Source organism: Lathamus discolor, chromosome 14, assembly GCF_037157495.1.
Source record: "Lathamus discolor isolate bLatDis1 chromosome 14, bLatDis1.hap1, whole genome shotgun sequence".
Taxonomy (NCBI): domain Eukaryota; kingdom Metazoa; phylum Chordata; class Aves; order Psittaciformes; family Psittacidae; genus Lathamus; species Lathamus discolor.
In genome coordinates, this window is record NC_088897.1 from 10,194,017 (window position 1) to 10,214,107 (window position 20,091).

Here is a 20,091-nt window from a genome sequence, read left to right on the forward strand (position 1 = left end):
CAGGAAGAGAAAATGGTCCAGCCCTGCTAAACAGCTTCCGTGCTTAAAATAGGTAAAAGGTGAGGAATAACCGAGTCCTCCTTGGGCAGGATCTTAGTGATTTATCCCTAAAAACTACGGAAAAGATGATGTTGCCCTAATTGGACTCTTTTGCTCCTAAACCCACAGGTAAGCACTTTATTAAATGCTTCCTCTCTGCTCCTGACCTGCTGGTTCTGAGCTCAGTGGGGTTACTGCTGTGCTGTTCCAGATGTGCTGTGCTATCAAAGCACAGCTAGCGGGGCTGAGGAAGCCCTCGCTCCTTCTTGTTATTCCATAGCAGTAATCTTCATCTTCTCACTAGCAACTCCTCCTGCAAAGGGCTCTTCCATCCCATGTCTGTACTAGGAGGATGTTGCTGAAGCCTTTAGAAGCAGTTTGCTCCAGTTCCCTGGCTGCACCGCAAATCCAGGGAAGTTGCCTCTTCCAGGCAGAGCAGTGCTTACGTACCAGTGGAGCTGCTCCATTCTGCCCAGTTACAAGGGGCTTGTTTTGTTACAGCCCATAGTTGTGTGAAGGTAACAGAGACCTTGAGCTGCTCCAGCAAACAGTGCCCAGGGGGAGGGTGCCCCTGCTGCTATAGGCAGAACCTCTTATTGGAAGGCATCTGTGAAATATGGTTCAGAAGCAGCAAGCCATTTCTGTCTTATAAACAGAGCCTGTTACTGCCCTGAAAAGCTGTTGGGGAAGCCCAGCAGAATTGCCCATGCGGGTTACCAGAAGCGGCTTGCTAATCCAGCCTGTAGTGTGCTGATATCACAAGATCTGAATCTCTGGGGGGGAAGATAGAGGAAATTGCCATGGAGGCCTCTGAGGCTGCCTGCCCCAGCTCCTCATGCTTCTCCCACTGTGGAGTTTGGCTCTTTTGCTCCCATGTGGGCACAGCAGTGCAGTGTCACTGATAACTGGAGCGGATGCTTGCTATGAGATACTCATTCTCGTTGAGTGTAGCTGTGGCTTTTTCTAGCGCAGGAGCAAGAAGCAGCGCAGAAAGCTCAACAGAAAAGGTGGTGGGACAGGAGGACCTCAATAGTTTCCCAGGTTTCTTGGTTATAAAGTTGTCTCCATGGAATACCAGGGGAGGACTCTTTCGTAGGGCTGTTACGGGCAACCAAAAGTCGTTTCTGTGCACAGATTGCTGCCCACTTTTTGACCCTGCTTCTTTAGGGAGGTTGCTGAGGATCCAACAGTAACCTCATGCAATTCCCTCAGTGATGTCAGATGAAGAGCAGGATGAATGCGTCAGGTTTGCATGGGTGCTTGTGAGCAGTGTTGAAAGCTCACCCCATCCCCAGCCGTGGCACTGCAGCCGCTGGCTGCTGTGTCCTGATGAGCGACAGCAGCGCCGCGCGCTGCAGGGACCAGCTCCAGCTTTGATGTTTCCAGCAGCAGTTGTTAGTCTGCGAGTCCCTGTCCTGTGGGGCTCTAAGTGATGAAGTTTAGGGGCTCAATCACAGCGTGTAGCCTGAGGGGACAGGGCTCAGTGCCATGGGATCCATTCCTGCAGTGAGGAGCACAGGGATAGGCACTGTTCTTGCAGAGGAAGCATGCTCTGGCCGACGTACAACACACTTGGAGTTGCCACATCCGCAATGTGGCACCAGTGTGTGCAGTTTGCTGCAGCTTGGGTTTCTTGGGAGTCCCATGGGCTGCTCCTGGTCCAAGCGAGCTGCTGGCCTCTTGGCATCACTCCCAGCTTGGTAGAAGTCAATAGAAAAAAATGGTTGGTCAGAAATGACTCATAAAGGCCATGTTTTCCTGCCAAAGGAATGCTGCCTGCTGGTCACACAGCAATCCCTCGCTACCCTCTCTCTAAGGAAGGCTTCAGCTGCCTCTGTTGCAGCTCCTGGATGGGACACAGCACCCAAGGGTGTTCCCCTTCCCCGGGAATGCCAACAGAGCACCCTGCACCTCTGGGCATAGCCTGAGACTCTCTCTCTGTCTGCAGGATGGAGACTTTCCCTGCGGTGGCTGAGGAGGTGCTGAGGGAGTTCCAGGTCCTGCTGCAGCACAGCCCCCCTCCCATCGGAAGCACCCGCATGCTCCAGCTTGTGGCCATCAACATGTTTGCAGTGTACAACTCCCAGCCCAAAGGTACCACATGCTGCTCGAGGGGAACCGCGCTGGGAATCAGCCTGCTTGTGTGGAGCAGGGAGGGGGGGATTACCGTGGATGGGGGAGCAGTGAGGTGGTTGGATGCCTGAGGGTGTAGGGACAGCAAAGGGACCTTGGTTGGAGCTGGTTGGAGGTGTCTGAGGAGCGAGGAGGCATCACATCTCCCTGGTGCCTGAGTCATCAAGCACAGAAGGAAGGCATTGCTCCATGGCTCTGCCTTCCACTGGGCCCTGCATGGTGCCTGTGCTGCACTGGAAGGGCTGGGGAGATGTGGGAGCCATTGGCTGTTGGGAGAGCGGTGTTGGCTGTGATTGCTCATGCAGGTGGCTGGGTGATGTGATGCTGCTCTCTGAAAGGTCAGGCTGGAGGCTCTGCCCCACACTGAGGCACCCAGAGACCAAAGCAGATCTGGTATTACTCATCCTCCTCCCCATCACCTCCTCCATCCGCCCTTGTGGTCTCTGCCATTGTTGAGTTTAATGTGTTGGTCAGCAGAGATGCCACCAAAACCAGTCTCTTCCATTGAGTTTGAAATGATGCTTCCAGGGATGCGTCTTTCCCAACACACATGGCAGCAGGTACCCAGGTCTGTGTTTGGGAGCTGGGATGCAGCTGTGCATCCTGGGTGGAATGAAGCGATGTTTCACTTGGGATTTAGATCCCAGAGATGGAAGTCTTGAGCTGATGGATTTCAGCTGAAGCCACTATGTGGGTGATCAGGCCGAGCCTCAGAGCTGCTGCTGGCAGATTCCTCCTTTGTGAGCCTGTTGGCCACTTGTCAGGCTGGTGGTTAGTGGCCAGGATCGGCTGATGGACTTGAACCAGCACCAGCCATGGGGGCTGGGAAGCAGCTCCTGTGTGCCTGCTGCCCGGCCAGCCCCGCAGGCACCCTCCTTTCCCAGGGGAAGCTGTCAGTCCTGCTGGGAAGCAGCTTTGCCCTCCCTCCCTCCTGCTAGATGCCAGCCAGCGACAGCGTGTTTATGTTTGAGCTGCAAAGTACTTTATGATTATGAGCAAATGCCTCTGTGTGGCCCCTGGTAGGTGTATTAACAGTGTCTGTGCTGCAGCTGGGAGCGGGTGGTATAAAGAGAGGAAGAGATCTGGCTGGGCTATGTGGCAAATCCCTGTGGATCATTCCCAGCTCTTGGACCAGTGGACTCTGCTCTTCCATCCATAGCTGGGTTGTGGATGTGGGTGGTAGGAAGTGAGTGCTTTTTATCTCCTATGGAAAAATCAGTATTCCTGGAGTTTTCTGCCTCCTTTGTGGGTACCTGCCAGCTGCTCCCAGCTTCTGGATCTCTGGAGGAAGCAAAGCTGGTCCTGCTGGGGGCTGTGGAGTAGGTGGCAGTGCTCACGCAATGCCTGCAGGTCAGATGGCCCTTGTCTGCCATCTGATCCCTGGTGCCCGTCGGGGATTTCCCTGCAGGCTCCTTGCTCTGGTGACCCAAAAATATCACTGCGAATGTTGCTGGCAAAGCAAATCCTGTCGTCAGCACAAATGCCCTCGTGGTCTGTGAGCCGAGTGCTGGCACAGCACAGGTTGGGCTCGGTGCTGGCGCCGTGCTACTGGGAAGAGCTGGGTGCAGAAGGGAGGGAGGAAAAGGAAAGGGTTTAAAAGGCAAGTGAAGAATGTTTGCTGAACGATTACCAAGTGCCCAGCACGGAGTGAGGGTCTTGGCTCCCTCCCCGGCATGTGGGTTGCTGTGGGCAGAGCATTGGCTGGAGCATACGGCAGGAACGCTGTCGGGAAGGTGCAGGTTTCCATTTCCCAGCACATGAGTCACCTCCCTGGGCTGCAGTAGCACGGGCAGTGGTGGGAGAGGGTGCTGATCCATCCCTGTGGGGATGTGGGAGGCCGGGGGGGGCACAGGGAGCAGTCCCTCCCTGCCTGCATCCCGACTGCCAGGGATTACTGGGGAGCCGTGAGCCAGGCTCGCCGTAGTCAGAGCTTGGCTGCGTCAGGTCTGTAGAGCTGGATCTGAGTTTGCCGTTGGACCAAACAGCCTCCAGAGATCTCCTCCTACTGAAATCCTTCTGCAAATCTGGGATCAGAGCGTGTCTGTGTCCTTCCCATCGCACGGGCCTGTCTGACCTTCAGCTGGGAGCTCCCAGTAGCAGGAATTGATCCATGGGTTCGGGGCCAGGGAGAGAGGTCGGTCCGAGATCTTGCCTTCCCTGCTGTTCAGGGTAGCTTTCCCCAGGGATAGCTGCTCCTTCCCTCCCATCCATGTATTTCCAGGTCTTAGGAGCCACAGTTAGTCCTGAGAAACTTGTGAACTTGTTGCTTGCACTGTGTCTGGTGCCTGATGAACCCCTCGTGCTGTGATGCAGTGGTGCTAGCAGTTGTGGGGCAGCATTGCCACTAAAACAGTCTTGACTTGGGGAACTCCTGCAGCGTTTTGTGTTTGTGAACACAACATGTACTCACAGCTACACCTTTCCTCCCTGTTGCTCAGGCTTAAATACCAGTCCTGCCTCATCTCAGTCTCTGCTTCCCCTGGTTTTGCTGTAGATGGTGTTCTGTCTGTCCCCATTGCTTCAGTGAGGCAGCAGGGGAGGTAGGGGACTCGTGTGTTAATGCTTTATGCTGCTGCTCTTTGCTTTTTACTCATTTTCTTCTGCTGTGGTGTGGGTTGGCTGTGGTCCCTCAGGGATGTCCCTGCCCTGGTGTGTGTCCCCCATATGGCAGTTGTGGTGTGTCCTCCTGTGTGTTTCTGGCTCCTGGTGGATGCCACTTCTTTGTAAATCAATTTGTGTGAGGTTGCCAAATGCTCTTATAGAATCACAGCATCACAAAGTGGTTTGGGTTGGAAGGGACCTTAAAGCTCATCCAGTTCCAACCCCTGCCACAGGCAGGGACACCTTCCACTGGAGCAGCTTGCTCCAAGCCCCTGTGTCCAACCTGGCCTTGAGCACTGCCAGGGATGGGGCAGCCACAGCTTCTCTGGGCACCCTGTGCCAGCGCCTCAGCACCCTCACAGGGAAGAGCTTGTGCCTAAGAGCTCATCTCAGTCTTCCCTCAGGCAGGTTAAAGCCATTCCCCTTGGCCTGTCCCTACAGGTCCTTGTCCAAAGGTTTCTTGTAGCCCCTTAGACACTGGAGCTGCTCTAAGGTCACCCCTTCAGAAGCCTTCTCTTCTCCAGGCTGAATCAGCCCAGCTCTTTCAGCCTTTTTTGGGGTGCCCTTGGGTGTTTCAGCTGGTTTCAGCCCCACGGTCTCTGCTCAGTGCAGGCAGCAGAGCTGTGCTTGTCCCCAAGGGCCAGCACCAGGCACGTTGGAGCTGGTCTCAGCTGCCTGTGCAGCCGGGCAGCACTGGGCAGACCCTGGGAGATGGATTGGTTCTGTTGTTTCCTCTGACAGAGGAAGCCAAAGAATTCCCACATGAAGTGCTTCCCCTGCTGCTCCGCATCAAACAGCATCCCTCCGAGTGAGCCGCTCTCCCCGTGGTGCAGGAGGTGTGTGGCCAGCAAGGGTCCCTCTGACCTCCTGTTGGGAGCATTCCAGATGGGAAAAGGCTTCTTGGAGACCTCAGACCCATGGGGCAAGGAGGGCCCACCCAGGGGATGGGTACCCACTGTACATGGCAAAGACATGCAGTTACTAGAGCATTCCATCATCACGTAGGCATAGTGATAGGCCATAGTGGGGGCTGTGGCTGTGGCAGGACCTTAGTGGGGTGGCCCGTTTGAACAGTTTGGTAGCCATCTGCACCAAGCGACTCGGGGAGAAGTTTGGATCCCTTTATCCCGACCACAAACACGCCAAGAATGTTAATTTTTTTTTAATTCTCTAATTTGGGGAAATAAAACTCTGGTTTGTGAAAGGCCTAATTGAAGCCGTGCTTGCGGCAGGGGCATCTCAGTGAGGGGAGAAGGAGAGGAACCCCCCCCCCCAGCCCCATCTGTGCCCAATTTACTCCGATCTGGCCTCTCTGAGGCTCCCTCTCTCTCTCTCTTTAATAATTTGTTTTATAATTCCTGGAATCAAACCCATCTCAGACACACTGTTTTATTTTACTGTATTATTGGATTATACTTCCTATAAATCACTGGATGTTATTCATAGGCCACCACCAGAATAACTTCCCCTCTCTTCTCCTTCCCCCCCCCCACCCAATGGCCCCGCATTCCAAACAAGCGCTCACCAAAGTTGGGGGGTGCAGCAGCACGGGGCACCCTAGAGACACTTCCCGGAAATCCCAGCAAATTTGCCTGGCTGTGGGTGTGAAGCATCAGGCTGCAGCACCTGGATGCCTTCTGGCACCGCGGGCCAGGCGCGTCCTGCCGTGTGGAGGTTGTTAGGAGGTCGGGCTTAGGTGGAAGTGGAGAGGGGAGGGGGCTGCCATATGTGCATCCTCAGCACATGGAGGGAATGAAGTTGCATCCCCCTGGGGCCGAGCAGAGTCAGGGCACGGAGGCACAGGGAGGTTCTGGCCAAGCTTTAGCTGAGGGTTGGGAAAGTGGCTTGTGTTTGAACCAGCGGGAAGCTGGGTGAGCAGCCTGGAGGCTGATGGAGGAGGAGGAAAAGCTGCCGCTTGAGCAGCAGTCCCAGTGTCAAAGGAGGGTTCAAGAGGGCAGGTAGTGTGGCAGGGTCAGTGCTCCTTGGTCTGCCTTCTCAAGTGGAACATGATTGGGTTTTCCATGTGAGATAGAGTTTGCTGGGAGACCTTGTGCCGAAAGGGAGGATTCACATCCTGCTCCCTGCAGTGGGTTCAGAGCAGTGTCTGTCCCCTTTGCACCGCCACACCAGTGTAGAGTAGGTCAGTACTGCACAGGCCACTGGGTGTAGACATACTCTGCCTGGCTCACAGAGAGCTGCTCTTACACAGTGAGCATCTGCTAACTACAGCCTTTGCAAGGGTTTGCTAGTGTGCATGGTCCTGCTCGCTGCTCCAAGACCTATACCAGCTTCTGAGAGGCTCATCACTCCCAGCTCTCAATAGACACCACAAAGGATCTATAGCTTAGTGCAAGCTAACTAAACAGGTACAGGAATACCCCTTTTGGATGTGTATTCTCCAGCCTGGCTGGAGAGGAGGCATCAAACCCAAAGAACCCCCAGCCCCCAAAATCAGGCTTTGCTTTGCAACCAGCAGCCTGCTCCACTGCCACCCTGCGCACGGATGGAGCGCGTTTCGCTTTGCTGACCACAGCTGCTTTGGTTGCAGGCTGAAGCCTGAACCCTTAAAATATCCCCCGGGTTGTTGCTGGTGGTGTCTGCCCCCAGCAGAACCTCACCTCTGACCATCTCCACAGCTCTTCTTTGGTTTCTTGAACCCAGCTTTTGCTGCCAGAGCTTAACTGCAGCATCAGAAAAAGACTCAGCGGAAGCAGGTACCGCTCTTCTGCTGCAGCCACATCTCAATGGCTTTTCATGAAGCTCTAACCACATCTTGCATATTGGAACAGACAAAAGGTGCTGGGAGTTGAAAGCAAAGGAGTCCAGTGCATTTGACTGGGTTTAAAAATAAAGCAGTGCTGTGGATGGTTTGCTTTGGTTTGGTGGTTTTAAAATTAGACACAAAGCAAAGCTTCATAAACCTCAGGCTGTAGATAGCAGAAGCAGCAACTTGTTCTTTCCCTGTGTGGAGAGCAGAACTCAGGCCTTTTCTCTTGAATTCCCCTCTTTGCATGGTAAATATGTGCTTCACCAGAGTCCAGCTGGTACCTTCGAGTTCTGTGGGACATGGGCACAGCACTGGGGAGGTTGGTGAAGATCATGTATTGCAGGGCTGTGTCTTGGGGAGGCTGAGCATCTGCAGTGCTGTGCCACATCAAGAGCAGAGCCTGAGGTCCCTCCACCTGCCTGGGGGACTCTGTAATGCAAACAGCCCACTTGGTGCAAGGATGGGGTTGAGCAGTGTTGTAGCTGCCTTCCTCTAGGGCTTTGTTGGTCATGGAGCAAGTGTGGACTGAAGTGTCTGAACTGACCTCATCAGTGTGCACCTGGTGTGCTGGTTCCCTCTGAGACTGGGCAGTGCTGTCTTCAGCGAGGTGGTGTTAAGACTGAACGCTTCCCAAAGGCTTAAGTTTGGAGGAACTGGATGTTAAATTCTCTTCACATTGCTGGTCTTACTCACTTCAAGCCAGGTTGGGCAGGGCCTTGAGCAAGCTGATCTGGTCAAAGGTGTTCCTGGGGCACGGAACTGGATGATCTTTAAGGACCCTTCCAACCCAAACCAGTCTGATTCAGGTTTGAGTTCTAATCGGGAGAGGAAACCCAGAGCAGGGCTGCTGGTGTCCATCCTTCCCCACACTGCCTGGCTTGCACAGAGGCTCTAGAGCAAGTGCTGAGCTGTGCCAACAGGCTTTTATCCTTAACCTGTTGTTGAGTGATGTCTGCTACTCACTGTGTCCGTGCCCAGGGCGAGCAGGATGGGAAGGGTGAAACATCACAGGGAGTGATACCTGCATTGCTCATCTCCATAGCCACACAGCTTCCTGTGCTGAGCTGGGTGTCCTGAGGGGCCGGCATGTGTCCGGAGGTGGCAGCCGACCCTCCAGAGCCTGTTGGGAATGCTGGAGGTTGGCACAGTTGCCTGGAACTCTCAGTGCCTTTCTTCTTAGGGAAGGAAACTGTCCTGGACTTGAGACACATCAGCAGAGTTCAGGTAAAACACTTCTGGGCCAGACGTGTCTTCAGAGCCTCCCTCTTGGGCTCTTGAGGCTGGTGGCAGCAATGTTTAGACCAAAGTCTTCCTTTGCTTATTCCCCTCTGTTTCCTGTTTAAAAGGCAGATTGTCACATATTTGGGGATTTATTTACCGTAAATTGGAGTTATTTTCCTGGCTGCTGGCTTCTGCCCTCTGATGCAAGACTCCTGAGTGAAACGTGTGTCCAGAAAGCCCTGTGACTCCTTTTCCCCTTGCCACAAGTGCCAGCAGGAGATGCAATACTCAACGCGCTGCAGGGAATTTCCACTTGCAGGTCAGGTTTCTGAAATCTAGACCTTGGCTTCGGAGGCAAAAGATTGAGCGGGGCTTGGTGGCAGGGAAGGGGACGGTTGCCAGCAGAACCAAGTGCTTACTGATGCGTCAGGCCCTGCAGTCCAACCAAAGGGCAGTAAAAGCCCCTGTTGAGTAGGGTTGGATGAGCAGGCTCTGGTTTTGCCTGTCAGAAGCACATCCTTACGCCTGCTCTTGAAACTGTTCCACCCAACGCAGGCTTGATACCGAGATCTCATTTCAGGGCAACAAGTAGAGGGGAAATGATTTGTAATCACAAAGCTCGAGTCTGCTTTAGAGCCAAGCTTCAGCAGCCCCGGCAGCAAGTCAGGACAGGGCTGGTGATGAGCGAGGTCAGGTTGGAAGGGGCTTTCATGCTGGCATGGAGCAGCTCTATGAACGCTGAAGCAAGACCACGATTGTGATGAAGAAGCAGCGTTGCTACATGAAATGAAAGGCAGGAAATGGAGCATTGGCACAAAGTGTCCATGTGTCCTGCTGTAAAATGAGTAAGGAGGTGCCTGAGGCTGCTGTCCTGAGGCTCTGCCTCACCCCTGCTTTGGTGCTGGAGAAAGAGGGGTGCCAGGGAGCCCGAGTGGGGTTACACCAGGTGCAGCGGCTTTGCTGAAGCTTTAGATGTTTGCAGCGTGACAGGAAATCCTCTCGCTTTTAAAGAGATGTTTCTGACTCTTTAATGTGCGTTGAGCCTTTGATTTCCTCGTGCTTCTAAGCAGCACCGAGTCAATTACTGTATTTCTGGTTAATTCTCAGAGAGAACATTGTATAATTAGGCTAATTATGCTGCTTTGTGAAGCTGTAAAACTCCTGATTGAGCTTGAGGGGCTGTTTTATAACCTGCCAGGTGTAGGCAGGGAGGGCTACCGGCCCCATGCCCCATGCAGCCTGCCAGCTCGGTCAGGGTGGCTTCCTTCATAGGAGCTGCTCCATGGGCTTGTCCCCTGCCAGCTCTGTCATAGCATCATGGAATGGTTTGGGTTGGAAGGGACCTTAAAGCTCATCCAGCTCCAACCCCTGCCACGGGCAGGGACCCCTTCCACTGGAGCAGCTTGCTCCAAGCCCCTGTGTCCAACCTGGCCTTGAGCACTGCCAGGGATGGGGCAGCCACAGCTTCTCTGGACACCCTGTGCCAGTGCCTCAGCACCCTCACAGGGAAGAGCTTCTCAAGATCTGATCTAATCCACCCTGCTCATGGGCTGCAGCTTCTCAGTGAGTTGGGTGCCTGGTGCTCGTGGGGCTTCAGCTGGGAGTGAGCGCCCGTAGGGGTTTGTTGGGATCCCTTCTTGCCTTAATGCTGGTATCAGGAATGGCAGCATAACCAAGGCCATGTTTCCACTCCCAAGTGCATCTGCAGGGACTAGGTGACCCGGAGCAGGTTTATATATGGAGACCTTTTATTTTCCCTGATTAGGGTCTGCCTGAGACCGTGTGTGCCCGAACAGCAGGTTCCTGGCAGCACCAGCTCTGCCTGTACTCATTGATGGTCAGGAGGAAGGTGAGGACTTGAGTGTGACTTTCACAAGTCGCCTTGGTAACGTGATGCTCAGTCCAGCTTCAGAGCCAGTATGTATTGGGGCAGTTTAACCTTGCCTGTGTGATGACACTGAAGATATGTGGCTCTTCTTTTGATTTAAAGGTTATTTTTAATGCTGATTCATGTGGCTTGTGATGGATGTGGTTAAAGCTGACCATAGGGCTGGCTTATGGGTGACACCTGCATGGTGAGGGCACGAGTGATTTGTTTGAGGTTGGCACTGGTCTTGGCGTGCGCTCTCAGGTCCCTCAGCCTACGGGATGTGACAACAGGCAGACAGGAGAGTGTTGCTGTGGGTTGGGAGATGCTTTGGCTGCGGGATATCTTCATTCGCCCTTCTCCTGTCCCTCCCGGGAGCGTGTGGTCCCCTGACCCTGCCTTGGTGAACTCCAAGTACTTCTCCACCAGACCCAGGAGCAGAGGAGCAGTCTTGCGTAAGCAGCGCCTGCTCTCCGGGTAATGGCACGGAGAAGGAGGCGCCGGCTGCCAAAGGCGGGTTGGGAACAGCAGAAACCCTTCCGAGCAGGGCCCGAGGAGCCAAGGTCTGACAAGAAGACCTCATGCCTGGTGCTGGGAGAGCGCGGGGCTCATCCCGCTCGGGGGGCCCCAACCAGCAAACCGTTGCCACATGGGCTGGTGTGTGTCTCGGAGGAGCAGGAGGAGCGGAAGGGATGCTCTCGGGTCCATCTGCACGGGGAGCAGGAGACGCGCCCCAGCTGGTGCGAGGCCCTGGCAGCCCCGGGAGCTGCTGTCTGTTGGGGTTTACTGCTGTCTACGTTGAAACACGGCTTGGGAAGGAGGGTTTGAAGGAGGAGGGGGGGTCCGTGGCATGGTGCCAGTCCCGGTTCGCCTGGCCTTCTCGTTCCTTTCTCCTCCTCCAATGCTTTAAAGTCACATTTCCAGGCCAGACATAGAATTAATCTCTGGGCACTTCACATTGCTGGCAGCGCAAAGCAGGATGTGGGATCTTTTTTTTCTCTCTCTCTGCGTCTTGGCTGACTTTTTTACCTCTCGAAGAATTTGGAAGGGCCGTGAGATTCCCCCCGCCCCCCCTCGCCTCTGTGCCGTGCAGTTTTTCAGCACGCTGATCACCCTGCTGTGGCTTCACCCTAATAGATTTCATATGCTGACACAGTTGACATCAGTACCAAACTATTTTACATGTGATCTGGTGTATTTCCTGAGGAAATCTGCAAGATATTTATTAAGAACTAATAAAATAAACCTCTCCATGAGCTTTTAGGTAGTTTTCAATTTTTCATGTCTCTCTCGTTTCCTCTTATCAATGAGTTTCTATTTTTCTCCCTCCTCTCTGACCATTGCAAAAGGAAACAAAAATAAATGTTTTAAACCCGTTCCTGAATGGACACTGGGAATACTTCTGTAGTGATGTATTAGCAAAGTCGTATTTTTAGTGCTGTATTGTCAAGACTAAAAATATCCCGCTGCAGTGCATCCTTTTTATAGGGCTTTGTGTGTGTGCGCGCTCGCCGTCGTACAAGCTTGCACCAGCGTGTAAAGGTCTGTCTTTGTACTACTGCAGCGCTGCCTCCCCATCGCAGCTGGACTCCATTAGGCCTCGAAAATTAAAGTAATCCTGGTTAAGAAAGGGAAAAAGAATTAATCAATCTCACAGAACAGCGTTTCCCCAGCTGAGCCGGGATACCTGCGCGGCTGCGAAGGGCTCCAGCAGCCCCGGTTTGTGCTTTGGGCTGGTGGCTTTGCTCTAGGGAAGGTGTTCCCTGCTGCCACGCAGAGCAGCGGGGATGGGGTGAGCTCGCTGGCTGGGATGCCTGTGGGTTGCAGTCACTGAGTGGGTTCCTGCTTGTTTTTCATGCTTGGGAAGGCCTTTGGGGCTGTGCTGTGCCGGTGGGGCTGTGCGTGTAGCTGGGAGCAGGCTGGATGCTTCATGTTCTGAGAGGAATTTTCTACCTTCCTGCTATGCTTTAAACTGAAAGAAGGGAGATTGAGATGAGCTCTTAGGCAGGAGCTCTTCCCTGTGAGGGTGCTGAGGCGCTGGCACAGGGTGCCCAGAGAAGCTGTGGCTGCCCCATCCCTGGCAGTGCTCAAGGCCAGGTTGGACACAGGGGCTTGGAGCAAGCTGCTCCAGTGGAAGGGGTCCCTGCCCGTGGCAGGGGTTGGAGCTGGATGAGCTTTAAGGTCCTTTCTAATCCAAACCATTCCATGATTCTATTTCTGCCTGCTTCATTTAACTGCGTTTGTAACAGAGAGAACCAAAGGTGGGAGCTGGGCTCCGAAGCCCCCCTCCTCTCCATCCCCTGTCCCCGAGCCGTGCTGCGAAGCAGCTCTTTTCTCTTTTCCACCCGCACTCGATCGATGCAGCCCTTTCCAAATATAATCTGCTCAGTGCTTCGCATCCGCAGCATCCCTGCGGAGCATCCCGGCCGCTGGGAACAGCCTTGGCGTCACAGGTAGTGGGTGCTGTGACTGACGGGCGACCCGTGCGCACAGTGTGTTGATGTGTCTCACGCTCCAGCCGGGCGCGAGTGTCGTCCCCCCCTGCGCCCGCCCCTTCGGCGGCTCGGCTCCTCTGAGTCACTCGCTGTTGTAGCTTTACTCACGGGTGCTTTGCTTTTACTGTCTGCTGCTGTCTGGAGAGCTGCAGCCTTTCAGCTTCCTGTCGAGCAGTTCAGCGAAAGCAGTAATTAGGGCCTGTAAAAATTGATTTTTATTAGCCAGAAGTGTTGGTGGGGAATTGGCCATAATTTGAACCCAGCCAGATTGGAGATTAATAAAAAAACCTCCTAAAAATCAGAGATCTTTTCAGCAGAAAGCCCAAGGCTGTTCCTTGCAGACCCTTCCCGAAGCAGATGGGATGGGATAGCGGCTGGGGAAAGAGCGGCCGGCAGCGAGCGCCTCTGCTGTACCCGTCCTTGAGGGTGTTTGACACTGGCATGGGAAGAAAGGAAACCTTGTTTTCCAAGAACTCTGCTCTTTCTCAGCTTGATAAGCATTTAAACTAAAAGCTGCACAATTGGAATTGGCAGAGCATCCTCATTCTTTTGTCTGTCTGTTTATTTTTTCCCCCCTTCATCCCTCGACATGTGCGCTACAGCCCAGGGTTACTGCACCCCGCAGAACCACAGGCCTGGAGCTCTGCAGGCGCATGCCGAGCTCTGCCCACCCCCAGCCTGGCTCTTTGAAGCCTGGCAGAGCAGCAGAGATCCGGCTCCATTCCCAGCCGGGCCCCGACCCTGGCAGCCTCCCGATGTCCAGGGCACTGAAGTATTTGATGTTTTCATCCCCTTTCTGTTCCCCCTTTGCTTGCAGGGCAGCAAACCCAGAGCTGGAGCGGTGGTTTTTGGACCCGGGCTGTGACCGTGCTATATGGACCCGATCACTTTGGTATTTATAGACTTTGTTAGAGCAGCTCAAGCATGGCCAACACATTGGAGCAGTGCGAGGGCTGATTCCTGCATCCCTGGTGTCAGCGATTGGAGAATTCACCGCTCCACTCAGGGAATAGGGAAGAGCCAAGCCCCTGCACACATGTCACGCTGGGTTACCGCTCGTTGAATCAGACTAGGGAGTTACTTCAGGTTACTAGTCCTGGTTGTTGCTTTGGTGGAAGGCTGTTGCTTCAGGTTAGGAGTGCTTGTTTTTCGCTTGGCAGCTCGGCTTGGAACCTGGGGGGAACTGTTTCCCAAGGAATATTTTTGGGTCGAAAAGTGAAGGTCAGCAGTTCGCGAGCGCCGCGCTCGCAGCCAGCTCTGTGGTCTCAGCCTCGTGCCACCGGGCCAGCAGCACTTGAGATCCTGATCAATTGATCTGCAACACTATGAAACCACGAAGGGCGACTGCCAGTTCAAACTCCCCGTCTCGCCCCGCTTTTCCCCACCCAAAGTGTCTTTCTGCCCGTATCCCCTTTCTTCCTGCCTGTCTCCCTCCCTCCCTTTCGGCTGTGTATTGGAGTTTTTGTCTATCTTTTTCCATCTCTCTGTCTCTTTTCATAACAGTTTTTAATAATGTTTTAGTTAGTTCCAGCCTTTTCCCTCAATGGATCCCATTGGAAAATGCATTTGAAAGGAAACAGTTATACACTTCCCTTCCTTTGAAACTCTGTTGGCACCTTTTCCAGTGCAGTAAACCATACAACATGGATTTTCAAAGTTTCCAAACACAGACATGCTGGCGTTAAATTTATGAAAACCTATTTTATTCGGCTGTATAGTAACTGTGAGGCTCGGAGCTGCTGCTTGCAGTGAAACCGAAGCTCACTTTGGAACTACAACAGGTTTTCAACTCTCTGCAGGAAACAGCACAGCGCTGGCTGGATGGGAGAGCAGGATCCCTCGGGCTCTCCGCGCAGGAGATGTGTAACAGCAAAGGGAAAGGGTGCTCGGGTACCCCATTGCCCTTCAGTGCAGCCTTTCCCTGTGGATGGGCCCACTGGGAGTGGTGCAGCAACAGTAGCTTCAGGGAACTTCATGGGCATGCCAATCCTATCTGAAATCACAGGGGGAAAGAGGAATTTGGCATAAACCCGTTATGTCTTATGGTTGTTAATGAATGTGGAAGGTTCAGGCTTTTTAGTTGCTGAGTCCTGTGGCGGGGGGGGGGGGGCAATAGCTGGGGTGAGTGTGCTGCAGTCTGAACGGGGTTTGGGGACCTGAGGCTCCGGCTCCATCTGAGCTGTTGGAGCACTGAGATCGTATTTGCTAACAGGAGGGCTCGGATGTTAAACTTCCTGGAATGGGTTCTCTGCGTGCTGTGGGTTTTTGCCTGTGGTCTCAGCCCTTCCCGCAGGGAATCGCTCGCTTGACACCGGAGAACCTCCCTTTGGCACAGATCTCCTTCCAGATTTCCACAGGAGACCATGGTCCCCCTTCACCCCGAGAGCTCAGGTGGGTGAACGTGGCCGTGTCCTCTCCACGACCATTGTCAGGGGTTGTTTCCAAACCCAGCGAGCCTCAAAGCCGGCACTCAGCAGCACTCCCATGCACTTGAGGTGTGGTGGAACGCAGATAAGGCCTCCTGTGATAGATGAGATGATGACGTGGCAAAGAGATCCTGGGCTCAATTTTCCTGTTGTCCTTTTGCTTGTAAAATTCCTTTCCCTTCACATGGGACTTTTACAGAGAGGTCGCTGATGAAGTGTTACCATCATGCTCTGTGCCGCATGGGGTGCAGGAAGAGCTGGAAGGTTCAGATCCAAATAATTAGATAGAGTAAACTCACTGGCTTCTGTCTTAAAACATCTCTGGGTTGGATGGCTTTCTGTGTGGTATCTCTTAACATGCCCAGCTAGAGAATGGAGCTGAAGGAAGAGAACAGGTTTTCTAGTTTCTTGACTGCTCACCTTGAGATGCAGGAGATGGAGTTCTCCGAAAAACATAATCCTCGGGAGCTGCCTTTGTTCCTACTTGGAGCAGGGGTGCTCAGCATCTCCATGTCATTGTGGCCAGCAAGTGAGAGACACATAAATACTGATCTTCCCTGGCCTGCCTTTCCCTCTCCAGTGTCCACCTGAATCACAGAATCCCAGACCGGTTTAAATTGGAAGGGACCTTAAAGCTCATCCAGGTCCAACCCCTGCCACAGGCAGGGACCCCTTCCACTGGAGCAGCTTGCTCCAAGCCCCTGTGTCCAACCTGGCCTTGAGCCCTGCCAGGGATGGGGCAGCCACAGCTTCTCTGGGCACCCTGTGCCAGCGCCTCAGCACCCTCATAGGGAAGAGCTTGTGCCTAAGAGCTCATCTCAGTCAGGTTAAATCCATTCCCCTTGGCCTGTCCCTACACCCCTTGTCCAAAGCCCCTCTCCAGGTTCCCTGCAGCCCCTTTAGGCACTGGAGCTGCTCTCAGGTCTCCCCTTCAGGAGCCTTCTCTTCTCCAGGCTGCCCCAGCCCAGCTCTCTCAGCCTGGCTCCAGAGCAGAGCTGCTCCAGCCCTCCCAGCATCTCCGTGGGCTCCTCTGGACTCAGTCCAACAGCTCCACGTCCCTTGTGTGCTGGGGGCCCCTTCTTCTTCCCTTGTCTATCCAAGCAGATGAACCAACTGGTACATCACTTGGAGTGGCACGTGAGAGCTATTTGATAGCGAGCACCCAGCTTTCCATAGGCTCCCACCTTGGCAAAGCAGGGGTGGATGGAGGTGGCAGAAGGCACGTCCAGACCCTGTCGCCATTCCTTGCCAGACTCCTGGTTCCTGCTCCAAAGTGTGAAGGTGAGAGGGATTTCACAGCAGTGGTCAAAGACTTTTTAACTTGAGAAGAACAATCTATTTTCCCTAACCTCATTCTGGCAAATGCCTCAACCTTTGTAGATGAAATTTTCCCAATAAATTCAGCTTGAAGAAAGCTTTTGGCACGAAGGATTGCAGCCTAAATGGTTAAAGTTTGGCAAAGTCCTTCGGAACTAAACCCCGGGTCTTAGAATGGAAAGTCTTAGGTAAGCTTTATTGTAGGCACAGTGGCTGCGCTGTGTGACTGAGGCTGGGGATGCCCCTGGCCTTACCCAGGGACACTGGAGGTGGCCAGGGGCTGGAGCAGGAGGTGAGGAGGGACTTCAGGCCTGCAGCATCCAATGAGGACCTTTTAGTGAGGGGGGGGTCCATGGGTTTTGCTTTCCATTTTGGCATTTGCTTTGCAAAGTGGCCCTCTGGAAGCCGTAGAAAGAAGAGCAGCAAAGGAGGGAATGTGTTGAAACGGAAGCTCAGCACTTTGCTGTTCCTGCCCCATCAAAGGGCTGCTTTCTCCAAATGTGCCTGTCTGCAGGCGCTTTCTCTCATTAACTTTCCCTCCAAGCTTGAAGCTCTCCCCAAGGTTCACACCAGAGGAGGCATGTTCCAGGCTGTCTGTTTGCGTTTGCTGCCAAAGACATGCCCACCTCCAGCATGGAGAGGGTGGAAAAAGGCTGCCTTTTATTTGCTGCGATTGTCCTGGTACAACTTCACTCCGGGCTCGAGTAAATCTCTTGGGAAGCCCTGTTCACACCTCCTCCCCCGTTGTAAATAACATCTGACACAATTATGGTTGGGCGCATGCAGCTCCTGGGTGGGATGCTAGTAGCAGCTTGCCATGCCTGCTGTGTAGCACCGAGCCGGGCTCCCATGGCAGCATGTTCCCTCCAGCACATGTGCTGAGGAGCCTGGTTTCCTCCCTGCCCTGTTTGGGGTGAGGTTCAGGGCTCTGGCTGTGCAGCTGGCTTCCTCAAGAAAGGCTGATAGAGCTCTGCAGACAGAGGATGGGGCCATCAGGGGGTTTCTCGTGTAGGGTTGCAGCATTGCAGTGCCCCAGCGTTTCCATCATAGAACAATTTGGGTTGGACCTTAAAGGTTGTGCAGTTCCCATCCCCCTGCCATCCACATCTTTACTTCTTTAGGTGCCGTATTCCCTGTTTCATCCCGATGTCCTTCACATGTACCAAACCCTGCTCGCCTTCAGGCCCTTGCAGCCACTCCAGTCCCATCTTGCTTGTGCATCTAAGGGCAAATATTCCCTCTGCAGCAGCAGACAGCTGGTGCCAGGCTGGTCAGGAGCTCTATGCACGCTGGCTTGCCAGCTTGGAGGGACAGACTTGCTTCCAAGCTAGCCAGGAGTGATGGACGTGTGGGTTTGCCAGTCTTTTAGCTGCCATACAGGTCAGGTTCATGCAGTGTCAGTCACTAGCAGCAGAACCAGTGGCTCTTGAGGCAAGTGAAGGTTTTGCTGTGCCTGTGTTGGAAGTCTGAACATCACCTCAGTCCCTTGGAGCAGCTCTGATGAAGGCAGTGCTTGAGAATTAAGTTCCACTGATGATTCTTCAGGCTTTACCAGTGTGGGTGAGACTGAAGGTGCCTTTACCCCAGCTGTCATGGTTGGGGGCTGGCGTGTCTTAGTGTGAATGTAGCTACTGAAAACACAGGCATATGTGTTTCTGGAGGAGTGTTTGACACTCCATGGGGTGTTTCACATCCACAACTGACTCCTGCAGCCTTGCTGGGACTGGGGGGTGCAGGGCAGCACCCTGCCAAGCTGGGTCAGGCACCCCAAGCACGGAGGGATTGCTCCGACGTGCTGCTTAGTGCAAGTGGAAATGGCTTCAATCTGTGTTTTGACTGATGGGTCTTTTCAGGAAATTTCTGAGAATAACAGTTCTAAAAATGGCTGCTTCTTTCCACTGATATTTCCTGGAAAAGGCTGCAGTTAATTTTAAACCACTGTCCTTTTCCCTTTTCAAGTGGAAATGGTTCTGGGCTTGTCCTCGAGGCTAATGTCATTCTCTCTGTGCTAGCCTGGGTTGCATGGAGGGGAGGGGCAGTGTGCCACTGCTCTGAACCCCTCTTGCAGGACCTATTGGTCTTCCAGAGCTGCAGAAATCGGGGTGTTGGGGGCACTCTGTGCACGTGTCTGCTTTCCCCATAGAAAGGAAGAAGTGTCTCTTCCTGGCTCACTCCACAATGATGTTCTTTGTCGGTGACTCCTGGCCAGTCCCCAGCACACAAGTCAAGTCATTCCTTTGCCCAGCCCCAAGCCTTGTTTGCCGGGGTCAGGAAGGATATACTGAGCTGGTTATCACACCCCAGGTGCAAGGGTCCAGCCTCGGGCATGGGGATGGGCAGCTCCTGGCTCATCCGGAGGGAGCTGGCCCCCTTTAGGCAGGCAGCCCCTTGGTGTCAGGCAGAGCCTGGCTTCCCCTGTGGCTCTCGGGCAGGTTTGCTGCTTCGGGTGGGAATTTGTCATTAACTTTTATACCTTCCCCTGTAAACCATCTACCCTTTTTTATGATGTCATGAGGGATTCCTTAATTTTGCAGCTGCTTCCTGGTTACGTCAGAGAAGAGCCTCCTGTCCTAGAGCCCAGCGCTGCAGTCCAGGACGGCTGGAAACAAATGAAGTGTTGAATATCTAATGGCTTCCACAGGGAGAGCTGCTCCATCCTCCCCAGGCCCCCGGCATTCCTCACCTCCTAGGCCTCCCTCCTTCCCTCCCTCGGACAAGACGAGGTTTCAGCACAGAGCAGAGGGAGCTGCAGCTCCTGGGCGGCCCCGGCTGCTTTGAGCACGCATGAAAACAAGTGCTGCCGGGTCTGGGTGCTGCAGCATTGATCCCCTTCACCCCGGGGTCTTCCTGCTTCTCCATGGGGAGAGGCTGGAGTGGAGAGGTGGATTAGGGCCATCCAGATTGCTCTGGGAGGGATTCAGCCCTGTGCACTGCAGGTGGTGCTGTCCAGCTCAGCCACAGGGTACCAGGAGGGCACAGGGTACCAGGAGGGCAGCACAAGCCCTGGCCTTCACAGGGTGCCAGAGAAGCTGTGGCTGCCCCATCCCTGGCAGTGTTCAAGGCCAGGTTGGACGCAGGGGCTTGGAGCAAGCTGCTCCAGTGGAAGGGGTCCCTGCCTGTGGCAGGGGTTGGAGCTGGATGTTCCAACTCAAGCCACTCAGGGATTCTGTGACTGTCTGCAAGGAGCGTCTTTCCAGGAATGTTACCTATCATTCCCAGGCTCTT

The 20,091-nt window shown here is 53.9% G+C and overlaps 1 protein-coding gene across 3 annotated transcripts in view; it reads left to right on the plus strand.

Moving 5' to 3' along the window:
• Positions 1–20,091, plus strand: part of SMG6 (SMG6 nonsense mediated mRNA decay factor) — a 107,427-nt gene that overhangs the window by 25,727 nt on the left and 61,609 nt on the right. For all 3 annotated transcript variants that reach the window (XM_065694829.1, XM_065694827.1, XM_065694828.1), the window contains exon 10: positions 1,988–2,133. In XM_065694829.1, the coding sequence (XP_065550901.1) occupies positions 1,988–2,133 (146 nt within the window). The remainder of the gene's footprint in view (positions 1–1,987; positions 2,134–20,091) is intronic.